Source organism: Malania oleifera, chromosome 8, assembly GCF_029873635.1.
Source record: "Malania oleifera isolate guangnan ecotype guangnan chromosome 8, ASM2987363v1, whole genome shotgun sequence".
Lineage (NCBI taxonomy): Eukaryota > Viridiplantae > Streptophyta > Magnoliopsida > Santalales > Ximeniaceae > Malania > Malania oleifera.
The window spans coordinates 7,639,409-7,667,121 of NC_080424.1; the positions used below are offsets into that span (position 1 = coordinate 7,639,409).

Sequence of the window (27,713 nt, forward strand, 5' to 3'; positions counted from 1 at the left end):
TTCGGCACAAGCCGTACTCGTGGGGGTGCCTCCGGGAAAAAATTTTGGAGCCCATTCGGAACGGAACCCTAGAGGCAAATATAAAAAGGATTACTTTCGGGTGATTAGGGTTGGCGTTGTTGTACCTGTGAGAGAGCGAGAGGGAGAACATTGTATCGCCGCACTTTCTGTGTTTTCTTCCTGATAATATTGAAATCCCTGCAACTCCGTGGACGTAAGCAAAATTGCCGAACCACGTAAATATTGTCTTGTGCGTGTGATTGATTTTTTCTTTGGCGTTATTTTTCCTCTATTTTGTTTTTCACAGGTTTCGGGAATTTGTTCTTTATTCCCAACAAAAAGGGCAAATAAATGAATAGATAAATGGTCTTCATTTCTCTTATTTGGCTCACCTAAGATGGATGGAAGAGAAAAGAAGTGGAGACAAAAACAAAGTGCAAAAATGAATCCCCTTTTTGTTTTGTAAATTGAAGAGAAATTATGGAAAGAGACTAAAATCCATTGTGACAGTTTAAAAAAGTAGTCCACTACAGTACGTACTTAGTAAAGTAAGAAATTAGTTCACTCCCTCCCTCCTTATCTCTTCTAATACAAATCTGTTCACTTCCTTCCTCCATATCCCTCTTTCTATGATCTCTACTCTTCTAAGATTCTCTATCTCTAATTCTCATGGTCTCACCTTGTTTAATAGAATCAAGTCCTTACACCTTCTAAAATGGAGCATGCAAATCCCCTTGCGGATCCGCACCTACCAGTACATAATTGGATTGATACAAAAAAAAGTACATGCCATATAAATCAGATTGACTCGAACAAATTGTCACAAGATTTCTTCAATCCAGTTCACTTTTAGGATGATAGGAGAGTCAAAAGCTCCCATACTCAATTTTGTTTCCCCATTTTTCATTGGCTACCTAATGAATAGACTGATACTTTATTATATGGAACAAATAGAGAGTAATGAGACAATCGCAAATCTGAAGATAATGACGATCTACCTAGCAGAAGAAAAGGAGGAATACAAGGCAAGAATGGACCACAAAAGCAATGGACCATTGAATGTACCGTTGAAGTAATTGTGTCCTTATCTTTATCTTTATCTGTATTATCATTTTCAACTTTACATTTATTTGTATTGTCATTGTCAATCAATTGCATTAACATTGTGTTCTCGTAATGTGTTTGAGAGATCATCAAGTAATACATTAAATTTAAATCTTGATGGAAACGTGTCACCACCAAGTTTTTTTCAGTTGATTTTGTTTTGTTTTGTTTTTCTTTTCTTTTGTCTTTTCCTTTTCCCCTCTCTTTTTTCTCTTTTCTTGCTTTTTGAAACCAAAGATTCAATCGAGTATCGACACGTGGTTTGCAGAGGGCCCCATGCAGGCCTCATTATTTTTAAATAAATCATTTTTTTTCTAGACACAACGCCGACACATGACACTGGTTTTTCTTTCTTTTTTTCTTTCTTTTTTTTTGCTTGTGTTTTTTTTACAGTAAAGGGGGCCCATTCGAGCCACTTTTGTTTTTAAAAAAAAATAGTTTTTCTCGCAGATGCGGATCCCATGCAAGCCCCACAATTTTAAAACCTTTTTTTAATTTCCTTTCCCCTCCTTTCTCTCTAAGCAAGGGCCCCGTGTGAGCCCCACTAAATTTAAATAGTTTTTAATTTATTTTTTAAAATTTTTCCTTTTTTTTATCCCACACAAGCTCCACTAAATTCCCCTCTCTCTCTCTCTCTCTCTCTCTCTCTCTCTCTCTCTCTCTCTCTCTCTGATTCTATTAATTTAAAAAAAAATTCAATTTCAAAAATATTTTCTCTTTTTATAGATGAAATTTAAAAGTTCCAACATCAATGAATTTGCTAAACAATTTTTTTTGAAAAATAATCCAAACTCAACAACTTTCCATCACTTTCTTTCTCAATACTTTTATACTATAAAATTAATTCAAATTATTAATTTATACTTTCTTTATTATTTGTTTTTATTTGCATCTACTAAGAGTATAGAATTACTTTTAATTAGTCTATGTGTTTCAATGTAATGTTTAGTTCCATGTTAAAATGATATATCATTGCAATTTTGTATTTTCCAAGTTTTCTGCTGACCGAGGAAGTTAGGTTAATCTATTTTTGTGATAATTTAATTGATAATTAATCTCACTAAAAACATACAAAAAATTATATTTAGATATTTTTGTACTATGTGTTTTAAAGGTGATGTTTAACAAAATTATCTATTACAGATATGTTTTTCCTTTACAGTTTTACTAATAGTAAGATTGTATTTACATTCAAGATCCATACTATGATTATATATTATTGCAATTTTGTATCATTAAAATTGGTCTTAATATTTAGATTGATTTTTAACTTATTTCATATGTATTTCTTTTTCTTTTATATTATCCCGTTGGGAAGCGCTGACTATCTTTCTAGTTATATGATTAAAACCAAAATTACTTATGCCCATTCTGAGTTAAAATTTGATTGTCTTCATATTTGGCTTGCATAATAGGATAAAGTAAGAAGGAATAGAATGAAAATTTGATTGTGAAGTATGATGAAATTAAGTGATAAATAATTTTTTTCAACCTAATTCCATTCTATTCCTACACCTTGGCTTGGTGACTGAGGTCACCCATGTTTTCTCTCCTAGGCTGACCTCAATGTGTGCCTCCTATAGGCAACCTGATTGGATCCAAATGCTTGCCTAGCCGCTTCCTCTTTGGTAGAGCCTCCTTCAATTTGATGGCCGAAATCGGTTCTTTGATCTTATTTATTTTTCCTCACCTTCTCGCCCTATGGTGACCACCCTAATGTGACTTCTTAGGATAGGTGCAAAAAGATGACACTAATATCGAGGTTAGCTCTAATTTACATGAAATATAAAGAGTTCTAGAAAATTTTAAATATGAGTTCCTTACCTTATCACCAAGGAGTCCTTTAAATACAAAGAGATCATCTTAAATCATGTAGTGGGTAGTTTTTTGCTATGAGGAATGTTTGAAAATTTTAAAAACTATCCAAATCTTAAGAATGTTATCCATTTTCCCATTCTATATTTTGGACCTAGTTTATGGATATGTGTGTATGTGCATGTGCATATGCGTACGTATAGAAGAACTATTTTACTTGCCCAATGATTTAGGCTTCATCCTTTTTGAGTTAATTGTTATTTAGATTTTTCATGCCTTTAGGCTTAATTAGTTAGGACTTGTACTGTAACGACCAGTTGCTTATATAATATTTTATTTATATATATATATATATATATATATATATATATAAACATAAATACCATCTGTCTGAGATACTACTAAAAAACATCTCAGACTCAAAAGAGTACCGAGGAAACTCTATATGTCATACACACATAAGCAGCAGTATACAAGAAACTGTAAACTGACATATACAATACCAGAAAGTTATAATATTCTGAAGTATATTTACAACACAAAATACCCTGTGACAACATCAAAATCTGAAATCTACCCCAAGCCACTGGTATCGTAAAACACCTACCCTTCAAGTATGGGCAGTGTAAGCAAATCTCTACTCGCGAGCCTAATCTGCTTGCCTAACTAGATTTCCTAAAAAATAGTAAATCATTGGGATGAGACAACGCTCAGTAAGAGGAAATGAGCTATTACTAGTGTGTGAAGGCTAAGTTGCACATATAATATACTGAGATAATACTGATACTGTAAAATGAATAAACTGATATACTGTACAAAACACATGTAACGTATTTTAAAATACAACTGTGTATCTGAGTTTACTATCTATACATACTGCTAATATGATAATATAACTGCTTCTGTATGATATATCTGTACATAGGAACTTTTGCTATACCCTGGGATCTGTAAGTCATGATATAACCCCTCATGACACAGTTGTGCGGCCCGTAGGCTGGACTTACTCTAGTTGGCCTACCAGACAAGTCAATTTGTATCTAACATCTCCCAATCTATCAATTTGTCAATCTAGCCCACTGCAATCTCTTCAGACAATTTCCAAATCTATCTCGTCTAATTGGCCACCTCAACCCAACATGCTAAGGAGACTGCAATCTCTCCTAGTACGGTTAGACGGATCCACATACTATTTAAGTTATGTAGTTGCACATGTCTGTAATAGCAACGGTGCCGTGCTCTGCTGTATATTTCTGTCTGTAATATCCATAGGGATCTGATATTGTGTATTACCATATATATATACTTATCTTACTATTTTAACATGATTTCAAAACAACCATAACACTATAAATCTAAGCAGTAATATCTGATCTGAAGTATTTGTAATATCTGTATTATCTATCTGAAATATTTGTAATATTTATAATATCTATCTGAAATATTTGTCTACGTGTTATGGTTTATAAATCATGTATACTGAAACATGCTATAAATCTTACTTTCTGCTAATAAACTTGTATAATTGGATATCTGTAAAACTTCATAATCAACATATTAAACTATAATAGACTCAAGCCACACAACTATGTAATTGAAATCTCATGCTTCATAACTGTAATTTCTCTAAAATAATAATACTCATGATATTCTGGAAAAATAAACTGATCAACATGCTTATAAGTATACATACAAAATCTTCTCATTATATATTCTAAAACTCCCTAGCATAGCATATTTCCTTTACCTAATTTTTGAAAAGCCCCTACTATATCCTGGCCCTACACCTGCAGGGTTCCCGCCCAACACCTTGAAAACAACATCCCCCAGAACAAAATATCAGAATCTTTTCGTATTCTACACTTTTCATAACTGTGGGAAAGACAAATGCAAAATAAAGTGTCTTACCCTGAGATTGGGATGAATTTCAAACCACTTCCACCAATGATCCACTCCAGTAAATTTGCAGAGAACTTTCCCAGGAGCGTCGTGGTGGTCTCAAATCGTCGATTCGGCGAGAAACGGAGCTGAGATCGAAAAGAGAAGGGAAGAGGGACGCTTAGAGAGAGAGAGAGAGAGAGAGAGGGAGAGAGAGAGAGAGAAAGCTTGCATGCGCCAAAATTCCTGTGAAAAATTTGGTTTTAAGAGTACTTATAGGCCTGGGTTCATCGACAAGACATGTCATCTCGTCGACGAGCCCTTGAATAAAGTTTGTCGACGAAATTGAACCTCTCATCGACGAATTTCAAACTACTGAAACCCTTCCTCGGTATTGTCTCTTCGACGAGACGTGTTCTTGTCGATGAAACTCTCATGTATTCTCGTCGACGAGTCCCTTGTGTTTGTCGATGAGACCCTGATAAATTTCTTGGGTTATTACATGTGCCTTCCATTTAGTAGGTTTTAGATAATTTCTTTATTGCCCTATTAGACCTAAGAAGACTAGGACTTTTCATGCCATTAGGCCCCATTGAGCTTGGTGCATTTCATCCTCCATGAGCTAATTTCCACTTGGAATTTTCATATCTTTAGACCCAATTAGGCATTGGGCATCATGTTTGATTTTTATGTAATTCTTTAATAACCTACTAGGCTTAGGTGAGCTTAGGACTTTGCTAGATCTTAACGCTTAATCAGGTTCAATGCTTTTCATCCTTGCCAACCTTGTTGTCATTGTAATTTTCCATGCCATTACTAATTGGGCTTTTTGGCCATTGATATAATGGGTTTTGGTCATTTCCTTACTACCTTATTGGGCTTAGCTTAGGTGAGATTAGCACTTCTCTTCACTTTTAAGCTTATGTCATTCATCTTTTTCTAGTTAAGAAATGAAGTCTTCATGACTTAGAGGCTCTATGTTGAAGTCTTCATGCACGAAACCATGATGACCTGAGGGCTTTTAGTTGAGGGCTATAGTCAGCTACTTGAGAGCTATGGGGTTAAGTCTTGATGACCTTTGAGCTATGGGTTAATTAACTATGTCCTAACAACGTCAAAGTGTTACAAGCTGAGGATTGAAGCCTAGATGGCATAAGAGTTGTGGATTGAGGCCTATGGACTAGGGGTTGAAGTTGACAACGTTGGGGTTGTGCATTGAGGATTGAAGCCTCGATAGTCTAAGAAAATTTTTCCTTAAACCAACAATTAGTTGGCGAACAATTGCTACCCTTTTAATCTTAAAAGGAACCAAATTTTGGAAGGTTTCAAGTGGTCAATGAGGGAATTTTTTATATTTAAATTAGTCTCATTTTCATGAAATAAAAAAAGTTTGGTGAATTTTAAAAAGAGTTCTATACCTTTAAGTTATGGAGGCTTTTAAAGAAATGGATCACTATGCATTGGCTGGTTTCTTAATAAGAAAAGAAAGGGGGTGCCGCCCCCCCGCCGCCGCGGGGGGGCGGGGGGGAGAGGTGTACAACATTAAATTTAAAAACTATCTTTAGATCATGCAAGTGATGCTTACTTTTTTTACTCTTAATTGTTGACTTAAATAGCTATAGAGGTTAAGTGTTGTTATGGTGCCATGATTTTATAAGGAGAGTATTTTCCCCACATTATATTTTGTATAAGTGTTTAATTTCTGAGCAGAAATTCCATTTTGTTAAAGGAGAGAATTTGCATTCCAAGCTAAAAATGTGATTTCACACTCATTTATATAAAATCAAACATTGCAACAAAAATCAAAGTTCAAATTTTGATTCCATTTCAACTCTAATTTCACAAAACAAACACAATATTAATGCATAACTATTCATTTGATTCAATAGGTAGGCTAGGCTATGGGCCTTTTTTTAAAAGGGGGGGGGGGTGTTGGTTAGTCTATATATATGTTAAGTGAATTTGTCGGTTCCCCACCCCCATTGGCTAACCCTGACAAAGTTTTTTTTTTTTTTTTTTTCCATTGTCTTCTCCAATGAAAGGAGCTGACCACTTGTCCTCTATAGACCCCCAAGTCCCAACTCTACAATCATTGATTATGATTATCGGTTGTACAAATAAAAAAGATTGATTGTATCATTTTAATCCGTTTCTCTCTCTTAAAAAACATCAAAATTAGGTTTTCTAGGTAAGATTATTAGAAAAACATTGTAGACCCAAGTGATTAACATGACCTTACTTTGGGATCAAACAAATAGACAACCGTAGCAGAACGTTTCTGTTGTCAATTATCACCGATCATAATTAGCCTCTCACTGCCATCTTCCTCCACAACCTCAACTTTGAGATATCATTCTCCTACGACTCCTTCGTCATTTCCGTCCCCTCTCATAATATTTTGATTTGACTATGCAATTACTATCTCTTAAAAACGACAGCCTATCTAATAAGTATTGCAATCTAAATGTTAGAGAAAATAATAATCTTTAATTAATCTAATTCACTCTAACCAAATTCAATCCAATTATATCTTGTAAAAAATTTTAGCCAGATTCAAAATCATTCATATAAAATCTTTCCTAAAACTTATATAGTACAATTAAAGATACTTGAACATGGTATTTGAGAGGGTATGAACTAAGTCAAATTACACAATATTTAGAATTTACATGAAATTTCAAATCTAGGAAGTTTCAAACTTTTTGAATTAGCTGACTTGGTGTACAGACCATCAAAGTAGAATCTTCATATGCGTAGCCCACACGCCGGCAAGTGCGCGTGACTACATTTCCCCTTTCACAAGCGATGAGCAGCGTACTTGTTTTGCGTCTGTGACGATCAAACTGTTCCAGTCACATCACTGCACAGTAATTGCAAACACCAAAGCTCAAATCAATCAAAACCCGGCAACCCAAAATCCAAAATCCATGGCCACCATTGCTGCGGCTGTCCACCAATATTATCCACAACATTTTCCCGTTATCCAAACGCCGCCAATTCCATCCATTATAATCAGAAAACGAAGCACCAAGCACTAAGATAACCCAACGACGATCAGAAGCATTCTCAAGTTCCATGGTGGCAGGGCGACATGAATCAGTCTCCGCCGGCCGCCGGGATTTCCCCTTTTTGTTCGCAGAAGCTGCCTCCATTTATCAGAGAGACCGGCATCTTTGGACTCAGGTTTGGGTCGCCGAGAAAGGGCCGGGTCAGGAGGCAGCTTAAGTTCGTAGTTAGTGCAGAGTTTTTGAAACACTTTTCCTCGAACATCGGTTTGGACTCTCAGGTGAAGTTTTTGCTGCTTCCCTATGTTCCTCTTTTGGGTATCTATTTGCATTTCATCTAATCAGTGTTGTTTGAGCAATGGTGATCGATCATTTGACTCAGAGAAGTTTAGAGTTTGAAATTGTGGTATCAAGATGTGAGTTGTGCGTAGGTTTGGAAGAAGAGAAATTGGCTTGATCAAGGTGGGTACCTTGATGAATTTGGAATGAGCAAAGGCGGGATGAATGCATTTTTTTTTTTTTAATAAATATGTTATTTATCCGAGTATCAATTCAATTATGATGGATAATATCAGTAGGGTGGTGGATTTAAGAGATTTTTTAGAAAGGTCATGCAGAAGCAGATTCCCTATGCTCACATTGGCAACACAGTTAGTCGATTTGCTCTCTCTCTCTCTCTCTCTCTCTCTCTCTCAAAATATGAATTTTGAAAATCTTGAGCGCGCTATAGTTCATAATTGTTTAAAATAGTTTCTGATCTCTGTCATTTGGATGATTACCACAGATTCAATTTAAGTTGAAATATTGTCGTTGCTAGTGCTCCATTTGATGTCACATGTACAAAATATGCAATAGCCATAGACTTGATATGCTCTTTCTGAGAGGCTTATTTTATTTATCAATTTTTTTCAGTCTTGGGTCTGCCTTATTTGTTCATAGTGGTTTGGTTCTGGAAAAGTAGTTATGTGATCAGAGCGTATATGCAACACTCCACAAGCTTGTCCAAAGTTTTAAAATATAAATTTTCATCTAGACACTTCTCCAACACCGTTAACTCAGTTTTCTCATAATATGTTGTCATTTATCCATCACTTGTACATTTTAGACAAATAGTGACAATATAATGTAACAATTCTTTTAGTTTACTTGAAGACTTAACCAGCAGCGACAATAACAACCAAGACTTGGTCCCACTAGGTGGGGTTGGCTCCATGGATCCTCTTTACCCATTTCATATGATCTAGGATAATATTGTCTGGCAAATGGAGGGCTGTTAAATCCTTACTCACAATTTCAGTCAAGTTATTCTAGGTCTACCATTCTAGATCCTAGTACCACTAATCCCTTCCTACTGGTGTCTTATTTGGATAATGTTATAAGTGCCTAAACCATCTTGATTGCCCTTATTTTATTTTCTACAGGTGCTGCACTGACTTACTATGACTATGCTCACTCTGTAATTTATCTTTTAGAGTTATACCACTCATCCACCTTAACATTCTCATTTCATTTATTTTTATTTTTGGATATGTTGTTTCTTAGTTGCACAACATTCTGATCCACAACAATAGATATTTGTTTAAGATTGAAATAGTTGGTCACATTTATAATGGAAGAAGTAAATATTGAGAATTTTGATGGTTTCATTTACAACAACAACAACAACAAAACCAAGCCTTAGTCCCACTAAGTGAGTTCGGCTATATGTATCATTTTCCTCCAATTTATGCGATCATGGACCATTTCTTTTGATAGATTCAAGGATATTAAATCCTTACTCACTATCTCCTCCCAAGTTATTTTAGGTCTATCCCTACTCCTTCTATTGCCCCCCACAGTAATTAAGTCACTCTTCCTCATAGGTGCACTAGAAGACCTATGCTGTAAGTGTCCACACCATCTGAGTCGTCCCTCCCTTATCTTATCTTCTATAGGAGCTACACCTAACTTACCACGAATATGTTCATTCCTTAATTTATCTTTCAATGTTATACCACTCATCCATCTAAGCATTCTCATCTTGGCAACTTTTACTTTTTGGATATTATGTTTTTTTGTTGCTCCACATTCTGATCCATATAGCATAGCTGGTCATATAGCTATCCTATAAAACTTCCCTTACAATTTTAAGGGTATTCTACGATCACATAGCACACTTGAAGCACTTCTCCATTTTACCCAACCTGCTTTAACTCTATGCATTACATCATCTTCAATTTCTCCTTCAGTTTGCATAATAGATCCAAGGTATCGAAATCTACAAGTGCTATTTATTTTTTCATCATCAAGTTTAACTTTGTCTCCAATATTCCTCCTATCATTACTAAAATTACATTTTATATATTCTGTTTTATTTCTACTTATCCTAAAGCTTCTAGATTCCAAAGCTTCTCTCCATAATTCTAACTCAGCCTCTACTCCGTCCCTAGTTTCGTCAATTAATATAATATCATCTGCAAACAACATACACCATGGAACCTTCTTTTGAATACTCTTAGTCAACTGGTCTATCACTAAAGCAAAAAGATAAGGATTCAAAGCAGATCCTTAATGTACACCTATGGTAATTGGAAATTCTCTAGTTTCTCCATCTATAGTCTTTACAATAGTCATTACTCCATAGTACATATCCTTAATGACATCGGTATACCTACAACATACACCCTTTTTTTTCTAAAATCCACCCTAGAACTTCCCTAGGTATCCTATCATATGCTTTTTCAAGGTCAATAAATATCATAAGCAAGTTCCTCTTCTTTTCTCTAAACTTTTCCATTAATCTTCTTAAAAGATAAATAGCTTTTGTGGTAGATCTCCCAAGCATAAAACCAAATTGATTTTCTGAGATCTTCGTTTCTAACCTTAATCTTTGTTCAACTACCCTTTCCCATAGTTTCATCGTATGACTCATAAGTTTAATTCCACGATAGTTATTACAATTTTAAATATCTCCTTTATTTTTGTATATAGGTATTAAAGTGCTTTTCCTCCATTCATCTGGCATTTTCTTAGTTTTTACAATTGTATTAAATAAATTAGTTAACCATATAATTCCGTTATCACCCAAGCATTTCCAAACTTCGAATTGGGATGGTTTCATTTATATATGAATTTTTAGAAATGCACTTGGTGTTATTTTAAATGCTAAAAAATTTAGTAATTCATGTATACATTGTATTTGGATATAATATATAACATTGGATATTTATTTATGGATGCATACTTGCCATGTTGTCTCCTGCAATAGGCTTTGTGGGTCCGATGACCTTGTTATGTGATAGTAGTGATACCCCTGCCCCATTTCTGTGTATTTGCTTTATAGATGTTTGCTATCTTGCAGATCTGCCTTAATGACTTTGGTACTTGCTGTTATATCCAAGTAGTGCCTTCCTGTACTTATTTTCCTTCCGTTTTGTTATTAATTTTACTCTATTTTTATTGTGTGTTGATTATAAGATGAATTGTTGATGACTCTAGAACAAACAAGTTGTTATGCTATAGATTGACACTATTTTACTTGTACTTGAAGACAACTCAGCCTCATGATTTGTCACAATTGCCTTGGATTGGTCCGGTTCCTGGCGACATTGCAGAAATTGAGGCTTATTGTAGAATCTTTAGAGCATCTGAACGGCTTCATATTGCATTAATGGATACATTATGCAACCCATTAACTGGAGAATGTAATGTCTCATATGATTTTTCTTCAGAGGAAAAACCTTTGTTGGAAGACAAAATAGTGTCTGTGCTTGGTTGCATGGTGTCTCTCTTGAGCAAAGGAAGGGAGGATGTACTTTCTGGGAGATCCTCCATTATGAATTCTTTTCGTGTTGCGGATGTAAGTGCAATTGAGGATAAGCTTCCGCCACTTGCTGTCTTCAGAAGTGAGATGAAAAGGTGTTGTGAGAGTTTGCACGTTGCTCTTGAAAACTATTTGACCCCTGATGATGATCGAAGCCGAGATGTATGGATAAAATTGCAGAGGTTGAAAAATGTCTGCTATGATTCTGGCTTTCCTCGTGGAGATGATTATCCCTGCCATATGCTGTTCGCCAACTGGAATCCTGTTTATTTGTCCTCTTCTAAAGGATACTTGCCATCTGAAGATTCTGAGGTGGCTTTCTGGGTAGGTGGCCAGGTGACAGAAGAAGGTCTGATATGGTTATTGGAGAAAGGATATAAAACTATTGTAGATCTTAGAGCAGAGACTGTCAAGGATACTTTTTATGAAGTGGCACTAGACGATGCTATTTTGTCTGGGAAGATTGAATTGGTCAAATTTCCAGTTGAAGTTCAGACTGTGCCTTCAATGGAGCAGGTTGAGGAGTTTGCGTCTCTGGTGTTGAATTCTAGCAAAAAGCCCATTTATGTCCATAGTAAGGAAGGAGTGTGGAGGGCTTCTGCAATAGTCTCCAGATGGAGGCAATACATGAATCGCCGTGCATTGCAGCTCCCTAATCAACCAGTCCCTTCCAATGGAATTCTATCTCAAGATACAAATGAAATGGGAAAGTTTAATATATCTTTGAATGCAGCTGAATCTGCAGCCCTTGAAGATGAAAATGAATCACTGCAAGAGAGTTTGAATGCAATTCATAGTTCTAATGGTGGATCTCATGAGCAAGTCTCCTTAGCTTCCAAGAACAAAGATCGGAGCAGTTATGAGGCTTTCAATTGCCTTGTTTCTTGTGAAACTAAAACATCAGGACAAATAGTTGATGAAAATGAAGTAGGATCTCTAAAAAACTTATGGAGGGAAATCAATCCTCTCATGTCTCAGCTTCCTCCTTGCAATGTTTTTTCTAAAAAAGAGATGTCTATGTTCTTCAAACATAAAAAAGTCTCACCCCTTTCTTATTTTGATTATTTGTGGAAAAGATTGGAGACACTACCACTTTCAAGAGAGACATATATTGGGACATTGCATAGACGTGAAATTGTTAGTAATAGTCCAAAGTCAAGGTTTTTGGATGCAGGGAGTTCAAATTGGTCACTTAGTGGCAAAAATCCTTCTCTAAAGCCTCACATATCATCAACTAGCAGTGGGACATTTCTAAATGGTGATAGACCTGCTTCCTTTGGACTTACTGTGAATGGATTTGGTGCGGGGGAAAGGTATTCCAAGGCCAAAACTAATGTTTCCACCGGTGTAAATAATAACCCAAGTACAGCTCCCACATCTAAAACTTCCAGGGAGGATCAGAGGAGCAGTGGTGGAGCCTCTGCAGTTTCTACTGAAGACAATCTTGAGCTGATTGAAGGAAATATGTGTGCTTCTGCAACTGGTGTTGTTAGGGTGCAGTCAAGAAGGAAAGCGGAAATGTTTTTAGTTCGCACGGATGGATTCTCTTGTACCAGGGAGAGGGTAACTGAATCCTCCTTGGCTTTCACTCATCCTAGTACCCAACAGCAGATGCTTATGTGGAAATCTACTCCGAAAACTGTATTGTTGCTGAAGAAGCTGGGTCCAGAACTAATGGAAGAAGCAAAAGAGGTACTTGTCTATTTTTTTGGTCCACCTTTAAACAGAAATGCTTGGTTTTCTTGCTGTATGATTATGGTATGATGATTAGCAACAACAACAAAAGAAGAAGAAACCAAACCTTAGTTCCCACTAGGTAGGGTCAGTTACATGAATCATTTTTTGCCAATTTACACAATCAATTATGATTTGATAATTAATTACCAGTATTATTATGATATTAAAACTTTGATTGGATGATTGTCCAATCTGCTGGTGCAATCCATTCATATCATATTTTTATTCGATGCAGATACAAGTTTGAATTTTTGGAAAAATTTCTTGGTAGTTAGTTCGTTTTAAAAAAAAATCTCTTCCTCTGACAAAATTCCTCATCTTTATTTTGGTCTAAGTTGTCATTTGATGTGAAGAAAAGTAATTAGGGCCCCTCCTAACCATTAACTGAACCAAAATTTTGGTTTGCAAGAAAGTGTGATCTGAAATCAAACCATTTCAAGTTGTTAACCAGAATTTGGTTAACCGGTTTTTAGACCAATATCCAATGGTTAACCAAACTGAACTGTTGGATCCAGTTAAAATTTTAAAAACACTAAAATTATAGTTTCTCTCAGCGCCCTGAAAATCATCCATTTGAGAACAGTTTGGTGGCTGGAAATGATTGGCAAAAAGCACTCTGATGTTGTCCTTAAATACAAAATACAAAGCATGGGCGGTGCCCTAACAGTGTAATAGATACCTGTTGTGACCTATATAATATCATAAAGTGGCTTTTAGAGCACAAAAACCGGCCTTTACATCACAAGAATTGGACTTCTATCTGGGTTAATAATAAAATTTCAGAACTTTTTTTTGAGATTGGGGAATCTCAAAATAATCTTAACTTTCCCTCAACACAAAAATACCAAGATCACAACTAGTTAGAGAGAGAAGCTCTCTTCCCTCTCTAGGAGGGACGCTCGTCCATGGCTGAACCTCTCTCTTGATTTTTGGATTCCGATTGGCCATGGGGAGATTTCTGCCCACATTGCCATGAAGATTTTCTGCCTGTTGTTTCATGCTTTCGGCTGTCAGCGTGCATTAACTCCAGCCAGTCATTGGGGTTGATGATTCTGTCAGTGGCCCGCGTGAACATGTTTGTCTACTGTTGTGTTGGTTTTTTCTTTGTTTCAAAAGTTCCTCTAACCAGTTTGATTTTTAAATTAGAATTGCCTTCGTGTCGCACAGTAGGAGTGTGATTGAAGTATGGTGGAAGAATTGTTTTCAATTATCTCCATCACGAGTTGAGACTATTCTTAACAACATGCGGTACAAAGTCAAATGCAGTGTCATTTGTGTTTTGGAGCGTTGGTCAACAGTTCTTCTATTCAGGTTTTGGAAGTGGGGTTGCGAGAGTTAGTTTGCAATTTCCAAATTCGATTTTTCAGGGTGTGATTCATATCCATCTGGCAATTGACACTGTTCAGATCTAACGAGCTTTTGGTAATTTCAGAAGCTGTTACGTTTTCTGTTACAGTGGGTTCAAGTGATGTCCTCAAGGGCATGGCACAGTGGAAGCTCCAGGCATGCATCCAGCCTGTGAAAAGGAAGATTTGGAACAAGGGGTCTTGGCCTCCTTGAGCTCAATTGATCTTGCGTTCCCTTTTGTGTTCTGGTTATGCCCAGTTTTGATTGTACTTGTCTCTAGGTTTTCCTAGTTTTGTTGCTACTTGTCTGCAAGCCTTGTGTACTGGGTATGCCCAGGTTTGATTGTACTCGTTTCTAGTGTTTTCCTAGTTTTGATGCTGCTTGTTCTAGATTGGGAGTTTGGGCCTCCCTTCTCGGTGTATGTTTCAGATTTTTCTGTACATATCCCTTTGATCAATATAATTTACCCTTTACTGATAAAACAAAAGAAAAAAAAGACCAAGTTCACAACAAAAGATCGAAGAGCCCTTCTCAAAACAGAGTATCAAAGATCAAATGAAAACAAAAATAACAAATAGTAGAGAGAGAGAGAGAGAGGCTTTAGAAGAACAAAAGTCAGCCTAGCAGAGGAAGGAAAAGAGCATATGGACATGTCTGGATCTCGAACTCTGACTGAAAGACCACAAAACTGAGCTTGCAACTTTGCATTTCTGCCATGGTTGAGAGTGACAGAGTACCAGGCTGAGAGAGAAAAAGAGTACCATGGGCTGAGTGCTGTTGTGCTAAGAGCCTTCATGGCTGACGGCGACAATAGAGCAGTGTGGGTGGCTAGGGTTTGGGGAAGGGCAATAGTACAATAGTGGCATGAAAGGCGTGAGGGAGTGGAATAATGGATGGCTGCCGTTGCGAATTTGTGGGTTGAAGGTTTACATTTGTATGTTGTTAAATGATTAAAATATTATATAATGAATGATTATATAAGTATATAGTTATATTATATTGGTTTGATTTGGTTAATTGCGGTTATGGTCAAAACTGAAACTGAATTGTTAACCTAAAAAATTGAAAATTCTGAGCCAAAATCAAACTGAAAAAATGGTTGCCAATTTTTCGTTTATGGTTTGGTTTGGTTTGGTTTTTTTGGTTTTTCTTGCCTACCCCTATAAGTAATGTAGAGATACGACAACAATGACAACAACAACAACAACAACAACAACAGCAACAACAACAAACCAAGCCTTGGGGACCTAGGTGGAGTAAGCTATAAGAATCCTTTTCTGCCAATTTACACGATTGAGAGCAATTTTTTTCGATAATTTAAGGGCAATTCATAGCATACAAATTTGACAAGTTTTACGCTAGCTGTCAGCTACCTAACGTAACCCTCCTCCTTTACTTGGGCGATTGGCTGCAGGTGAAAAAATTTAGGACATTGAGTGCATCACTGGTGGAGTTAGAAGTGATGTCAAGACAGCATACATACAAATATTTTTGAGGTTATAATGAAATGAATGACCATTTTTTGAGCACCTCAAGCATTGAGTGGCCTGTAGAGGGATCACTGGTGACAAAAATTGTTGATGATGGCTCAGTACTGCAACTTTTGTACCTCCAATTTTCTGTGTCATATTAATAATGAGTGATGAAACCACTCTAATATGGTTGTTCATTTCTACTTGGTTTATTATTTTGTATTTGAATGTGGAAACTAGATTCAACTTTAGTCATCACATGTTCTTAATCAGACTTTCTTCTTTTCATTGGAAGCTGCCTTGTTGAGAATTTATGTAATTCTGATGATATTCAACTAAAATTTTTGTCCCAGCTGGTGTACTGAACTGTATTCTGTACTAGTGCTGTCATTTTTCAATTGTTCTGTACTCACATTTTCTTTCTGTGAGGTGCAGGTGGCTTCTTTCTTGTATTACCAAGAGAAAATGAATGTTCTTGTTGAACCTGATGTGCATGACATATTTGCCAGAATTCCAGGGTTTGGGTTTGTTCAGACCTTTTATAGTCAAGATACCAGGTACTGGAACCATTGATCTAAATTGCAAAAGCACGAATATTCTTCTAAGGATCTCCATACTTCATTGGGAATTTCTCTTACCTTTCTGGATGACCTTAATGTAGTGATCTTCATGAGAGGGTAGATTTTGTTGCATGCTTGGGAGGAGATGGAGTCATACTCCATGCCTCAAATTTATTTAGAGGTGCTGTTCCCCCAGTTGTATCATTTAATCTTGGATCTCTTGGATTTCTCACTTCACATGCTGTAAGCATCTTAACTTTTGTCTTATAGCAGTTAAACCCACCAACGTATGGTCATTCTTTTCACTCATTATTTCTCTTTTGACATAGTTTGAAGACTACAGGCAGGACCTAAGACAAGTCATTCATGGAAACAACACACTGGATGGTGTTTATATTACTCTAAGAATGCGTCTTAGGTGTGAAATTTTTCGAAATGGAAAAGCAATGCCTGGGAAAGTATTTGATGTTTTAAATGAGGTGGTTATTGATCGTGGTTCTAACCCTTACCTCTCCAAAATTGAATGTTATGAACATGACCGCCTTATAACCAAGGTGAGGTCAGTGAACTCATTTCTTTGAACATTTTTTTGTTTTCATGAAATATTTTGTCATGTATTCCCAAATATGACAAAGATATGTGTTTCTTACAACTTGCATTGTATTTTAATGTACATTTTATCTGCAACTGAAACCAACATTATTCCTGCTTGTCATATTCCTAGAATCCAGAAAACACAGAAGATCTTCATGCACTTTGTGATATTACCATTCCTTTATGTGATCAATTTTATACTGTAGGTGCAAGGCGATGGAGTTATTGTAGCCACACCTACGGGAAGTACGGCTTACTCTACAGCCGCAGGTGGTTCAATGGTAATATTGCCTTTTTACTTTCAGATTTATGGTTCTCGAAATTCAAGCTTGTTGCCTATGGTTCTATTAATTTTGGGAGCATGATTCTTTTAGTCGATTGGATAGGAGAATATAGTCACTAAATTTCCTTTTATTTTTTCTCTAATCTTTCTCCTTTTGCTTTGTTGTTGTTGTTTTTTTTGTTTTTTGAATTTTGTTTTTTGTTTTTTGTTTTTGCTTTGTTTTTAATTTTTTTAATTTTTTTAATTTTTTTTGGTTTTTTTTATTTTGGGGTGAGCAGTGGATTTACTTTTAGAACCTATGAAATAGGGGGCCACCAAGGAGATCCTAAGGAAACCAGGAGCTCTCTCATCTTTGCCAATAACTAGCTTGTGAGCCCAATTTCACCTAATTTTCCATAGAGCGATGACATCCTGCCAGAGCATTTGTGGCTCTAGTAGCTTTATGATAGACATGGCTGAACTTGACCTCTTGAAATCTTCTAACAAGCTAGTGAAATCTTTTAAACACCATGCGCCAAGGACATATTTGAAGTTCTTGTTGAGATTTTGATTAGATGAATAACCGAACTTGAAGATAGGTCTCTCCCTATATTTATAATACAAATCAAATACATTCTGATGACAATAATACCCTAACTGTCACTAATTAACATGCTAACAAACTTAATAATAATACTAAAAGACATAAATAACCTCTAACACTCCTCAAGTTGGAGCATAAATATCATATGCTACTAGCTTGTTACAAATAAATTTAACATGAGCACCGCCCAAAGCTTTGGTAAACAAATCAGCAAGCTGCATATTAGACTTCACATAAGTGGTAGTAATGAGCTTCTGTACAGGTTTCTCTCGAACAAAATGACGGTCAACTTCAATGTGTTTCGTCCGCTCATGAAGGACAAAGTTGGAGGCAATATTAAGAGTAGCTTGATTATCACACATCAACCTCATAAGCAAAGAATGTGAAAAACCCAATTCTTCCAACACGTTCTTCAACCAGACAAGTTCGTAAGTAGTCTAAGCCATAACTGACACTTAACCTAGCCACCGCAGTTTGTTTCTTACTCTTCCAAGAAACCAAATTACCACCAACCAAGATACAATACCTAGTTGTGGATTTTCGGTCGAAAGGTGACCCAACCCAATCTTCATCTGTATATCCATGAATATAAATGTGACCCTAATCACAATATAAAAGACCTCTCCCAGGTGCGCCTTTGAGATATCTCAAAATGTGAATTACTGCGTCCAAATGACTTGTCCTCGAAGGATTCAGAAATTGATTCACAACACGTGCTGCGAAAGATATGTCCTGCTAAGTTAATGTGAGATGATTAAAATTTCCAACAAATCTCTGGTATCTTCCAAGATTAGGCAACAAATCACTCGTGTCTAACACATTACTGTTAGGATCCATAGGTGTATCAACCTGTTTGGTTCCAATAATCTATTTTCATCTAACAGATTAAGAACATACATAGTTCTCATACGAGATCTAGCATAGTTCTCATACGAGATCTAGATATTTCTATGCCTAGGAAGTATTTCAATGGTTCTAACTCTTTGGTTTGAAACTTAGTCTACAGATGAAGTTTGAGATTCTGAATACCTTTTATCATCATCACCTTTAATAATAATATCACCCACATACACAACATGAAGGATCCTACCCGATGAAGTATGACAATAAAACACAGAATGATCCAGTACACACCGTCGAAGACCAAACTTAAGTACTACAACATCGAAACGACCAAACCATACTCTGGGTGACTGTTTTAAACCATATAGTGCCTTCTTAAGTAGACACACTAAGCCTGACTCCCATGAGCAACAATCCTAGATGGCTGTTCCATATAGACCTCCTCCTCAAGAATACCATGTAAGAAGGCATTCTTTACATCTAATTGATGCAAAGGCTAGTGACAAGTGGTAGCCAAGGACATGAACAGTTGTATTGATGTAAGTTTGGCAACCGGAGAACAAGTGTCAGGATAATCAAACCATACTCTTGAGTATACCCCTTAGCAACCAAACAGGCCTTCAGACGAGCCACAAAACCATCAGAATTGACTTTCATAGTGTATGCCCAAAGACAACCAACCATAGACTTTTCAGGAGGAAGAGATACAAGTCCCAGGTGCCATTGTCCTCTAAAGCATCATCTCTTCAACCATATATATATTGCTTCCTCCTAGAGGGCTAGGGCTTTTGAAACATATTTAGAAAGGGCAATGGATGATAGAGCAATGATAAAACAATAATGGGAGGGTGATAAGAAGTCTTATCAAACATAGTTGGAAATGGGGTGTTGGGTACATTTGTGTTTACCTTTCCGAACAGCAATGGGAGGATCAACATCATGGGAAATATGACTATTAGATGAGGGAACTTAAGGTGTGGTAGTAGAAGCTAGAGAGGACTCTCTTCCTAGGAGCCACTCTTGTGAATACACCTGCAAATTAGGACAATTTAGACGATGAGAAGGACTCAAACTGCATGGAGACTCATATGATTGACAGGGCAAGGACAACAAACTAGAATCTGGAAGATTAGGTAGAGGAAGCTACTTATTGAGCTCAGAAGCACTCAGGGACTGGATGTAGTAAGGTGTAAACTTAAAGAAGGTAACATCTGGAAAAACAAAGAAGCGATACAATGCAGGATTATAACAACAACATCCCTTTTGAGTATATGAGTAGCCCATAAAGAGAAATCTTATAGCATGAGGATCCAAATTACCCACATCACGAGTTAGTTGATGCACAAAGGACACACACCCAAATATATAAGTAGGGAGAGAGAATATAGGTGAATTAGGAAAGAGAATGGAGAAGGGAATTTTTCCACTAAAAATAGAGGATGGCATGCTGTTGATTAGATAGCAAGTTGTAAGTACAACATCACTTCAAAACACTGTAGGTACATGCATTTGATAAAGTAAGGTGCGAGTGATTTCAAGGATATGTCTATATTTCCTCTCTACAACCTCATCTTGTTGAGGAGTGTGGGCATAGGATGATTGATGGACAATATCATATAAGTAGTGAATTGTGAACTGAATACTCTTTAGCATTATCACTTCGAAGTATTTGAGTTGGCAAACCAAATTGAGTCTTTATTTTGAAATAAAAGGTACAAAATATATGAAATAACTCAGAATGGTCTTTTATTAAATATAGTCTAGTCATTCTTGAATAATCATCCACAAAGGTTAGTGTTAAGATTTGATTAAAATGAATGACCTAACTTCAAGATAGGTTTCTCCCTCTATTTAAAATACAAATTAAATACATTCTAATGACAGTAATACCTTACTAACTCTCACTAATTAACATACTATCACACTTAATAATAATAATACTAAAAGACATATATAACACTCCAGCTCAAGCTGGAGCATAAATGTCATAAGCTCCTAGCTTGTTACAAATGAATTGACACGAGCACCCCCGAACGCTTTGGTAAACAAATCAGCAAGCTGTTTGTCTGACTTCACATAAGTGGTTGTAATGAGTTTCTGCACAAGTTTCTCCTGAACAAAGTGGCAATCAATTTCAATGTGCTTTGTTTGCTCATGAAAGACTGACTTGGAGGCAATATGAAGAGTAGTTTGATTATCACACATCAACTTCATAGGCTGAGAACGCGAAAAACCCAATTCTCTCAACATGTTCTTCAACGAGACAAGTTCACAGGTAGTGTGAGCCATAGCTCTATATTCTGATTCAACACTTGACCTTGCCACCACAGTTTGTTTCTTACTTTTTCAAGAAACCAAATTACCACCAACCAAGATACAGTACCTGGTGGTGGATCTCTGATCGGAAGGCGATCCAACCCAATTTGTATCTGTATATCCATGGATATAAGTGTGACCCTGATCACGACATAAAAGATCTCTTCTAGTTGCACCTTTGAGATATCTCAAGATTCGAATTACTGCGTCCCAATGACTTGTCCTCAGAGAATCTAGAAATTGACTCATAACACTTGTTGCAAAAGATATATCCGATCGAGTAATTGTGAGATGATTCAACTTTACAACAAATCTCTGGTATTGTTCAAGATTAGGTAACAAATCACCCATATCTGACATTAACTTGCTGTTCCATGGGTGTATCAACCAGTTTAGATCCCAACAAGCCAGTTTCATCCAACAGATCAAGAGCATACTTCCTCTGTAACACAATAGTTTTGATACGAGATCTAGATACTTCTATACCCAATAAGTATTTCAACGGTCCCAAATATTTGGTTTGAAACTTAATTTGTAGAAAAAGTTTGAGACTTTAAATGCCTTTATCATCATCACCTGTAACAACAATATTATCCACATAAACAACAAGAAGGATCCTACCGGATAAAGTATGACGATAAAACACAAAATGATCCATAGCACACCGTCGAAGGCCAAACTCAAGTACTACAACACTAAAACAACCAAACCATGCTTTGGGAGACTGTTTTAAACCATATAAAGCCTTCTTGAGCTGATACACTAAGCTTGATTCCCCATGAGCAACAAACCTAGGTGGTTGCTCCATATAAACCTCCTCCTCAAGGTTACCATACAAGAAGACATTTTTCACATCTAGCTGATGCAAAAGCCAGTGCCAAGGAGATGAATAGGCATATTGATGTAGTTTGGAAACCGGAGAAAAAGTATTAGAATAATCCAGAACATACACCTGAGTGTATCCCTTAGCAACAAGACGGGCCTTTAGATGAGCCACACAACCATTAGGGTTGACTTTCACAGTGTAAATGCAGCGACAAAAAACCATAGACTTGTTAGGAGGAAGAGGTATCAAGTCCCGTACCATTGTTATGTGAAGCATTCATCTCTTCAATCATAGCATCCCTCTACCCTAAATGGGCTAAGACTTCCGAAATAGATTTAGGAAGGGTAGTAGATGATAGAGCTGTGACAAAAAACAATAATAGGAGGGGGATAAGGAGTCATAAGAAACATAGTTGGAAATGGGGTGTTGAGTACATGTGCGTCTACCTTTTTGAAAAGCAATAGGAGGATCAATATCATGGGAAGTATGATCATCGAACGAGGAAACCAAAGGCGTGGTAGTAGAAGCTAGAGGGGATTCTCTTCCTTGGAGCTGCCATTGTGAATACACTTGCAAATTAGGATGATCAAGGCGAGGAGGACTTGAACTACATGGAGACTTAGATGGTTGGTTGGGCAAGGATAGCAACGTAGAATTTGGAAAAGTAGGCAAAGGAAGAGACTCATTGAGCTCAGAAGCACTCAGTGACTGGTGTATTAAGGTGTAGACTTAAAGAAAGGTAACATCGACAAAAACAAAGAAGCGATGCAGCACGGGACTACAACAACGATATCCCTTTTGAGTATATGAGTATTCTAGAAAGACACATTTTATACCACGAGGATCCCAATTTATCCACCTCAGGAGTTAGTTGATAAACAAAGGACACACACCCAAATATACGGGGAGAAGAGAAAATAAAGGTGAATTAGGAAAGAGAATGGAGTAGGGAATTTTACCACTAAGAACAGAGAATGACATTCTATTGATCAAATAACAAGCAGTAAGTATAACATCACTCCAGAATACTTTAGGTACATGCATTTGATAAAGTAAAGTGCGAATAATTTCGAGAAGATGTCTATTTTTTTGCTTTGCAACCCCATTTTTTTGAGGAGTGTGTGCACAGGATAACTGATGAACAATGCCAAGGTGAGTAACATAAGTAGTGAATTGTGCATGGAAAAATCTTTAGCATTATGACTTCGAAGTGTTCGATCTGGCAAACCAAATTGAGTTTTTATTTTCGGAAAAAAGGCATAAAATACATGAAATATCTCAAAATGATATTTTATTAAATATAACCAAGTCATTCTTGAATAATCATCCACAAAGGTTACAAAGTACTGAAAACCAAATTTGGACACGACCCTACTAGGACCTTAGACATCTGAATAAACTAACATAAAAGTGCCTGCACCCCGTTTATTGACCTAGGAAGCAAAAGAAACACGATGATGCTTTCCCAATTGACAAGACTCACAATCGAGACTAGAAACAAACTCAAACTAGAAACAAGACATTTTAACTTTTCCAATGAAGGATGACCCAGGCGAAAATGAATTTGGAAATGTGTGGCAGCAGTAGCGTAGGCGGTAGAAGGAGATAACGACTCAAAGTGATAGAGTCCGACTCCACCAGCTTTAAAATACATGAAATATCTCAAAATGATATTTTATTAAATATAACCATGTCATTCTTGAATAATCATCCACAAAGGTTACAAAGTACCGAAAACCCAATTTGGACATGACCTTACTAGGACCTTAGACATTTGAATGAACTAACATAAAAGGGCTTGCAGCTTGTTTATTGACCTAGGAAGCGAAAGAAACACGATGATGCTTTCCAAACTGACAAGACTCACAGCCGAGACTAGAAACAGAACTCAAACTAGGAACAAGACGTTTTAACTTTTCCAATGAAGGATGACCTAGGCGAAAATGAATTTGAAAAGGTGTGGCAGCGGTAGTGTAGGCGGTAGAAGGAGATAACGACTCAAAGTGATAGAGTCCACCAGCTTTATGCCCTCCACCAATCGTCTTCCTTGTCTTCAAATCCTAAATAACCATAGAATCAGGGAAGAATGTCATTGAACAATTAATGGATTTAGTAATTTTGCTAACGGACTTAAGATTGAAAGGAAATTTGGGAATATATAAAACCAAAGGAAGAGAAATAGAAGAAGTGGGATTTACAGTCCTAATTCCCTTGACTATAGTAGTGGATCCATCAGCAAAAGTAACACGAGGTAAATTTGCAGGATATTGAAGAGTGGAGAAAAAGTTAGGTATACTTGTGATATGATTAGTGGCAGCGGAGTCTATGACTTAAGGACTAGGACGAGAAATACTGGATGATAGGCTTACTGTGTGATTACCTGTTTGGGCAAGAAATGCATTGGGAAGAGAAGCTTGTTTTGATGCTTAATACTGATGGAACTTGAAATACTCTTCCTCTGACATAGAGATAGTACGTTGCCCCCCACTCGACCCCAAACGTGAGGAGTCGGTGGTGGCTGCATTGGCTGCCCCCAAAGGTGTGAAATTAGTGGTGGCTGCATGGGCAACACTTGAAGGTCTGCTATGAAGATCCCAACATTGCTCAATAGTATGATTATTCCATTCACAATGAGTGCACTTGCGAGGAGTACCTCTGCCTCGTCCATCTCTACCACTATGACTACTTGAACCACGTGATAACTTTTGCAATTGTTTGGTAGAGAACTAGAATCACTTTGTGTAGCAAAGGCTGTCCTCTTAGAGTCAGATGCAAAAGCAGGAGAATGCGTGCTAAGGGAAGCACGAAGGGGAAGCACGAAGGACACGAGAATAAACATCAGAAAATGATGGCAGCTCGGCACTATTGAGTATCTGTGACCGAATTGCCTCAAACTCATATCTCAAGCCTGCTAGAACATAAAGAATTGTCATTTGCTCCCTCTGCTTTTGCATCTCATGAATGTTAGCAGTTGTAGGTTGCATGACATTAGACTCCTCATGAATTCTCTTCATCCATTGTTTTAAATCGCGGTTGCAGGTAGCGTAACGTAACGGTAACTAGTGTAACAGGAAGCGGGAGTAGCGGATGTTACGTAACGGGAAGCAAGTGTAACGGCCGTGAATTTTTTTGAAGCACGCACAACCTTGTTCATATTAGCATACTTGCATGTTTTGAGCTTTTAGCCCTTCTTAGAAAGAGTTTTAGCGTATTTTGGATCATTTAGTTCAAGTAACTAAGTTCTTTGGTAAGTGCAACAAGTTTACATTTGTTTTAAACCACCATTGATAGAAAAATTACGTGTGTGTATGCATTTATACTTCTCATTGTTTTTATCTGTGATAAATTCTTATGTGTGCTAAATTAATTAATAGGACAAAATACATCATACACTCCATTAATCTATTAGACAAATAAGAGATACAAATAATACAAATATAAAATAGTTAGAAAAAAAAGATGGTTGAAGTTGAAAAATATAGAACATAAATATCACATTTCTAATATTATCAAAATAAAATATTTTCCTAACTAGTATTTTCAAATTGTTAACTAATGCATCTATTGTGAGTATTTAAAGAAATAGTAAATTTTGTATCATTGTCATCCTCATTATAATCTTTTCCCCCTCTCGCCACATGGTATGTTGAGAATGATTTATGAAAGAGAGGGAAAAAGTGAGAAGAAAAAGAAAAAAATAAAATAATTTTTTTGGTGTAACAGTCTTGTAGCTGTTACGTAATGGCCGTAGCGGCCTTTACGTAATGGTCGCGGTTCGTAATGGCCGCTATGGCCGTGATTTTTCTTCACATCAATTTCGCTGTGTGTAATGGTATCGGCAACCCAAAAAACCGTTACGTAACGGCGTTACGTAACGGTTGCGGCCTTTATTTAAAACCATTGCTTCATCTCTCCAAAATAATCCGTAATGCTCCTATCTCCTTGTTGTAACTGAAAGTACTCCTTGGATAAATCATGCATTTGTGTAATGTTATTGGAGTATGGAAGTTTGACATAGTTCCCAAATCTCCTTGCACGCATCAGATGCCATACACGTCCATACAATTTGTGGCTCCATCGAATTCCATAAAAGGGAAACAATCAAAGCATCTTCTTGAACCCACACGTCTTTTCTCTTCTCATTAGAAGAATCTGATTGGAGAAAGTGGTCTGATTTCCCTAATCCTGCTAAATAAATCCGAACAGCTTTAGACCATTGAACATAGCTCTTTCCATCCATATTTTGTGTTGTTATTTGCAGCAGCGATGTAGGAAATAAATTTATGGGATTCATAGATTGCATCCCAACACTCACAAATCAGAAATCACACCAAAAACAAGTAGAACAATCAAAACTAATCGGGTAAATCACAAACTATGTGAAGCACATACACAATGACGGACAAGGTGAACAACTCACCGGCGGATATAGCGTTGCCACAGCACTCATGAATCAGCAACCACACCAAAAACAAGGACAATCAATAATCGGAACAATCACATACCATGTGAAGAACCGATTCAATCATGGACGAGGTGAACAACTCACTGATAGATATAGCATGGCCACAGCCTCACAACTGAACATACCAACGCTGCCATGACTACAAGAAACTCACAAGGAAGCCTTCACAAATCTTGAGCAGAAATTAACAAAATACTGTGAGTGCATGGTTGAAAAAGGTTGAAGTTTTGAGCCAAAAAATTTCCTAACAGCGTGATCATATAGTTCTAAAGAAGGAATTAGAGCATGGTAGAAGAAAAAAAAAGAAGAAAAAAGTGGTCGGAACTTCACTTGCGCTAGCACGTGGGGGCACATGGAATGCCCTTTGGTGATGGGATTTTGTGGGGTGGTCGTCATGGGGTCTTATTATGGGTTTATGGTTGGTTTTGTGATTTAGTATGGGATGGAGGTGGATCTCGAAAGAATAGCGACGGGAATGGTGTTTTCCTGTGACAGCTGATTGAAATAGGGTTTAGATAGGACCATGCTCTAATACCATGTTAAGATTTGATTAAAATGAATGATCAAACTTGAAGATAGGTCTCTCCTTCTATTTATAATACAAATTAAATACATTCTAATGACAATAGTACCCTTACTAACTCTCACTAATTAACTTACTAACATACTCAATAATAATAATACTAAAAGATATATATAACCTCTAACAATTACAAAGTACCAGAAACCCAACTTGGAGACAACTCTACTAGGACCTCAAACATTAGAATGGACTAGCATGAAAGGGCTTGCAGCCAGTTTATTAACTCGGGAAGCAAAGGGACACGATGGTGCTTTCCCAACTGACAAGACTCACAATCAAGACTACACGCAAAACTCAAATCGAGAACAAGACGTTTCAACTATTCTAGTGAAGGATGACCAAGGCAACAATGAATTTGGAGAGGTGTGACAGCAATTGTGTTGGCAGTAGAAGGAGATAGTGACTCAAAGTGATAAAGTTCACCAACTTCACGAGGAAGCCAGCGTCACGCCCTCGGCCATCGTCTTCAAATCCTGAATAACTATAGAATCAGGGAAGAA

General features: G+C 36.8%; 1 protein-coding gene across 3 annotated transcripts in view; it reads left to right on the top strand.

Annotated features, from left to right (window-relative positions):
* Positions 1 to 7,573: 7,573 nt before the first annotated feature.
* The window catches only part of LOC131161874 (NAD kinase 2, chloroplastic), a 32,424-nt gene continuing 12,284 nt past the window's right edge, over positions 7,574 to 27,713 (top strand). For 2 of the 3 annotated variants that reach the window (XM_058117877.1, XM_058117878.1), the window contains exons 1-6: positions 7,574 to 8,083; positions 11,332 to 13,296; positions 16,596 to 16,717; positions 16,822 to 16,963; positions 17,050 to 17,274; positions 17,521 to 17,595. In XM_058117877.1, the coding sequence (XP_057973860.1) occupies positions 7,889 to 8,083; positions 11,332 to 13,296; positions 16,596 to 16,717; positions 16,822 to 16,963; positions 17,050 to 17,274; positions 17,521 to 17,595 (2,724 nt within the window). In that variant the 5' untranslated portion in view covers positions 7,574 to 7,888. Of the gene's footprint in view, positions 8,084 to 11,331; positions 13,297 to 16,595; positions 16,718 to 16,821; positions 16,964 to 17,049; positions 17,280 to 17,520; positions 17,596 to 27,713 lie in introns of all 3 variants that reach the window. The other variant, XR_009138634.1, reaches the window with a different exon arrangement.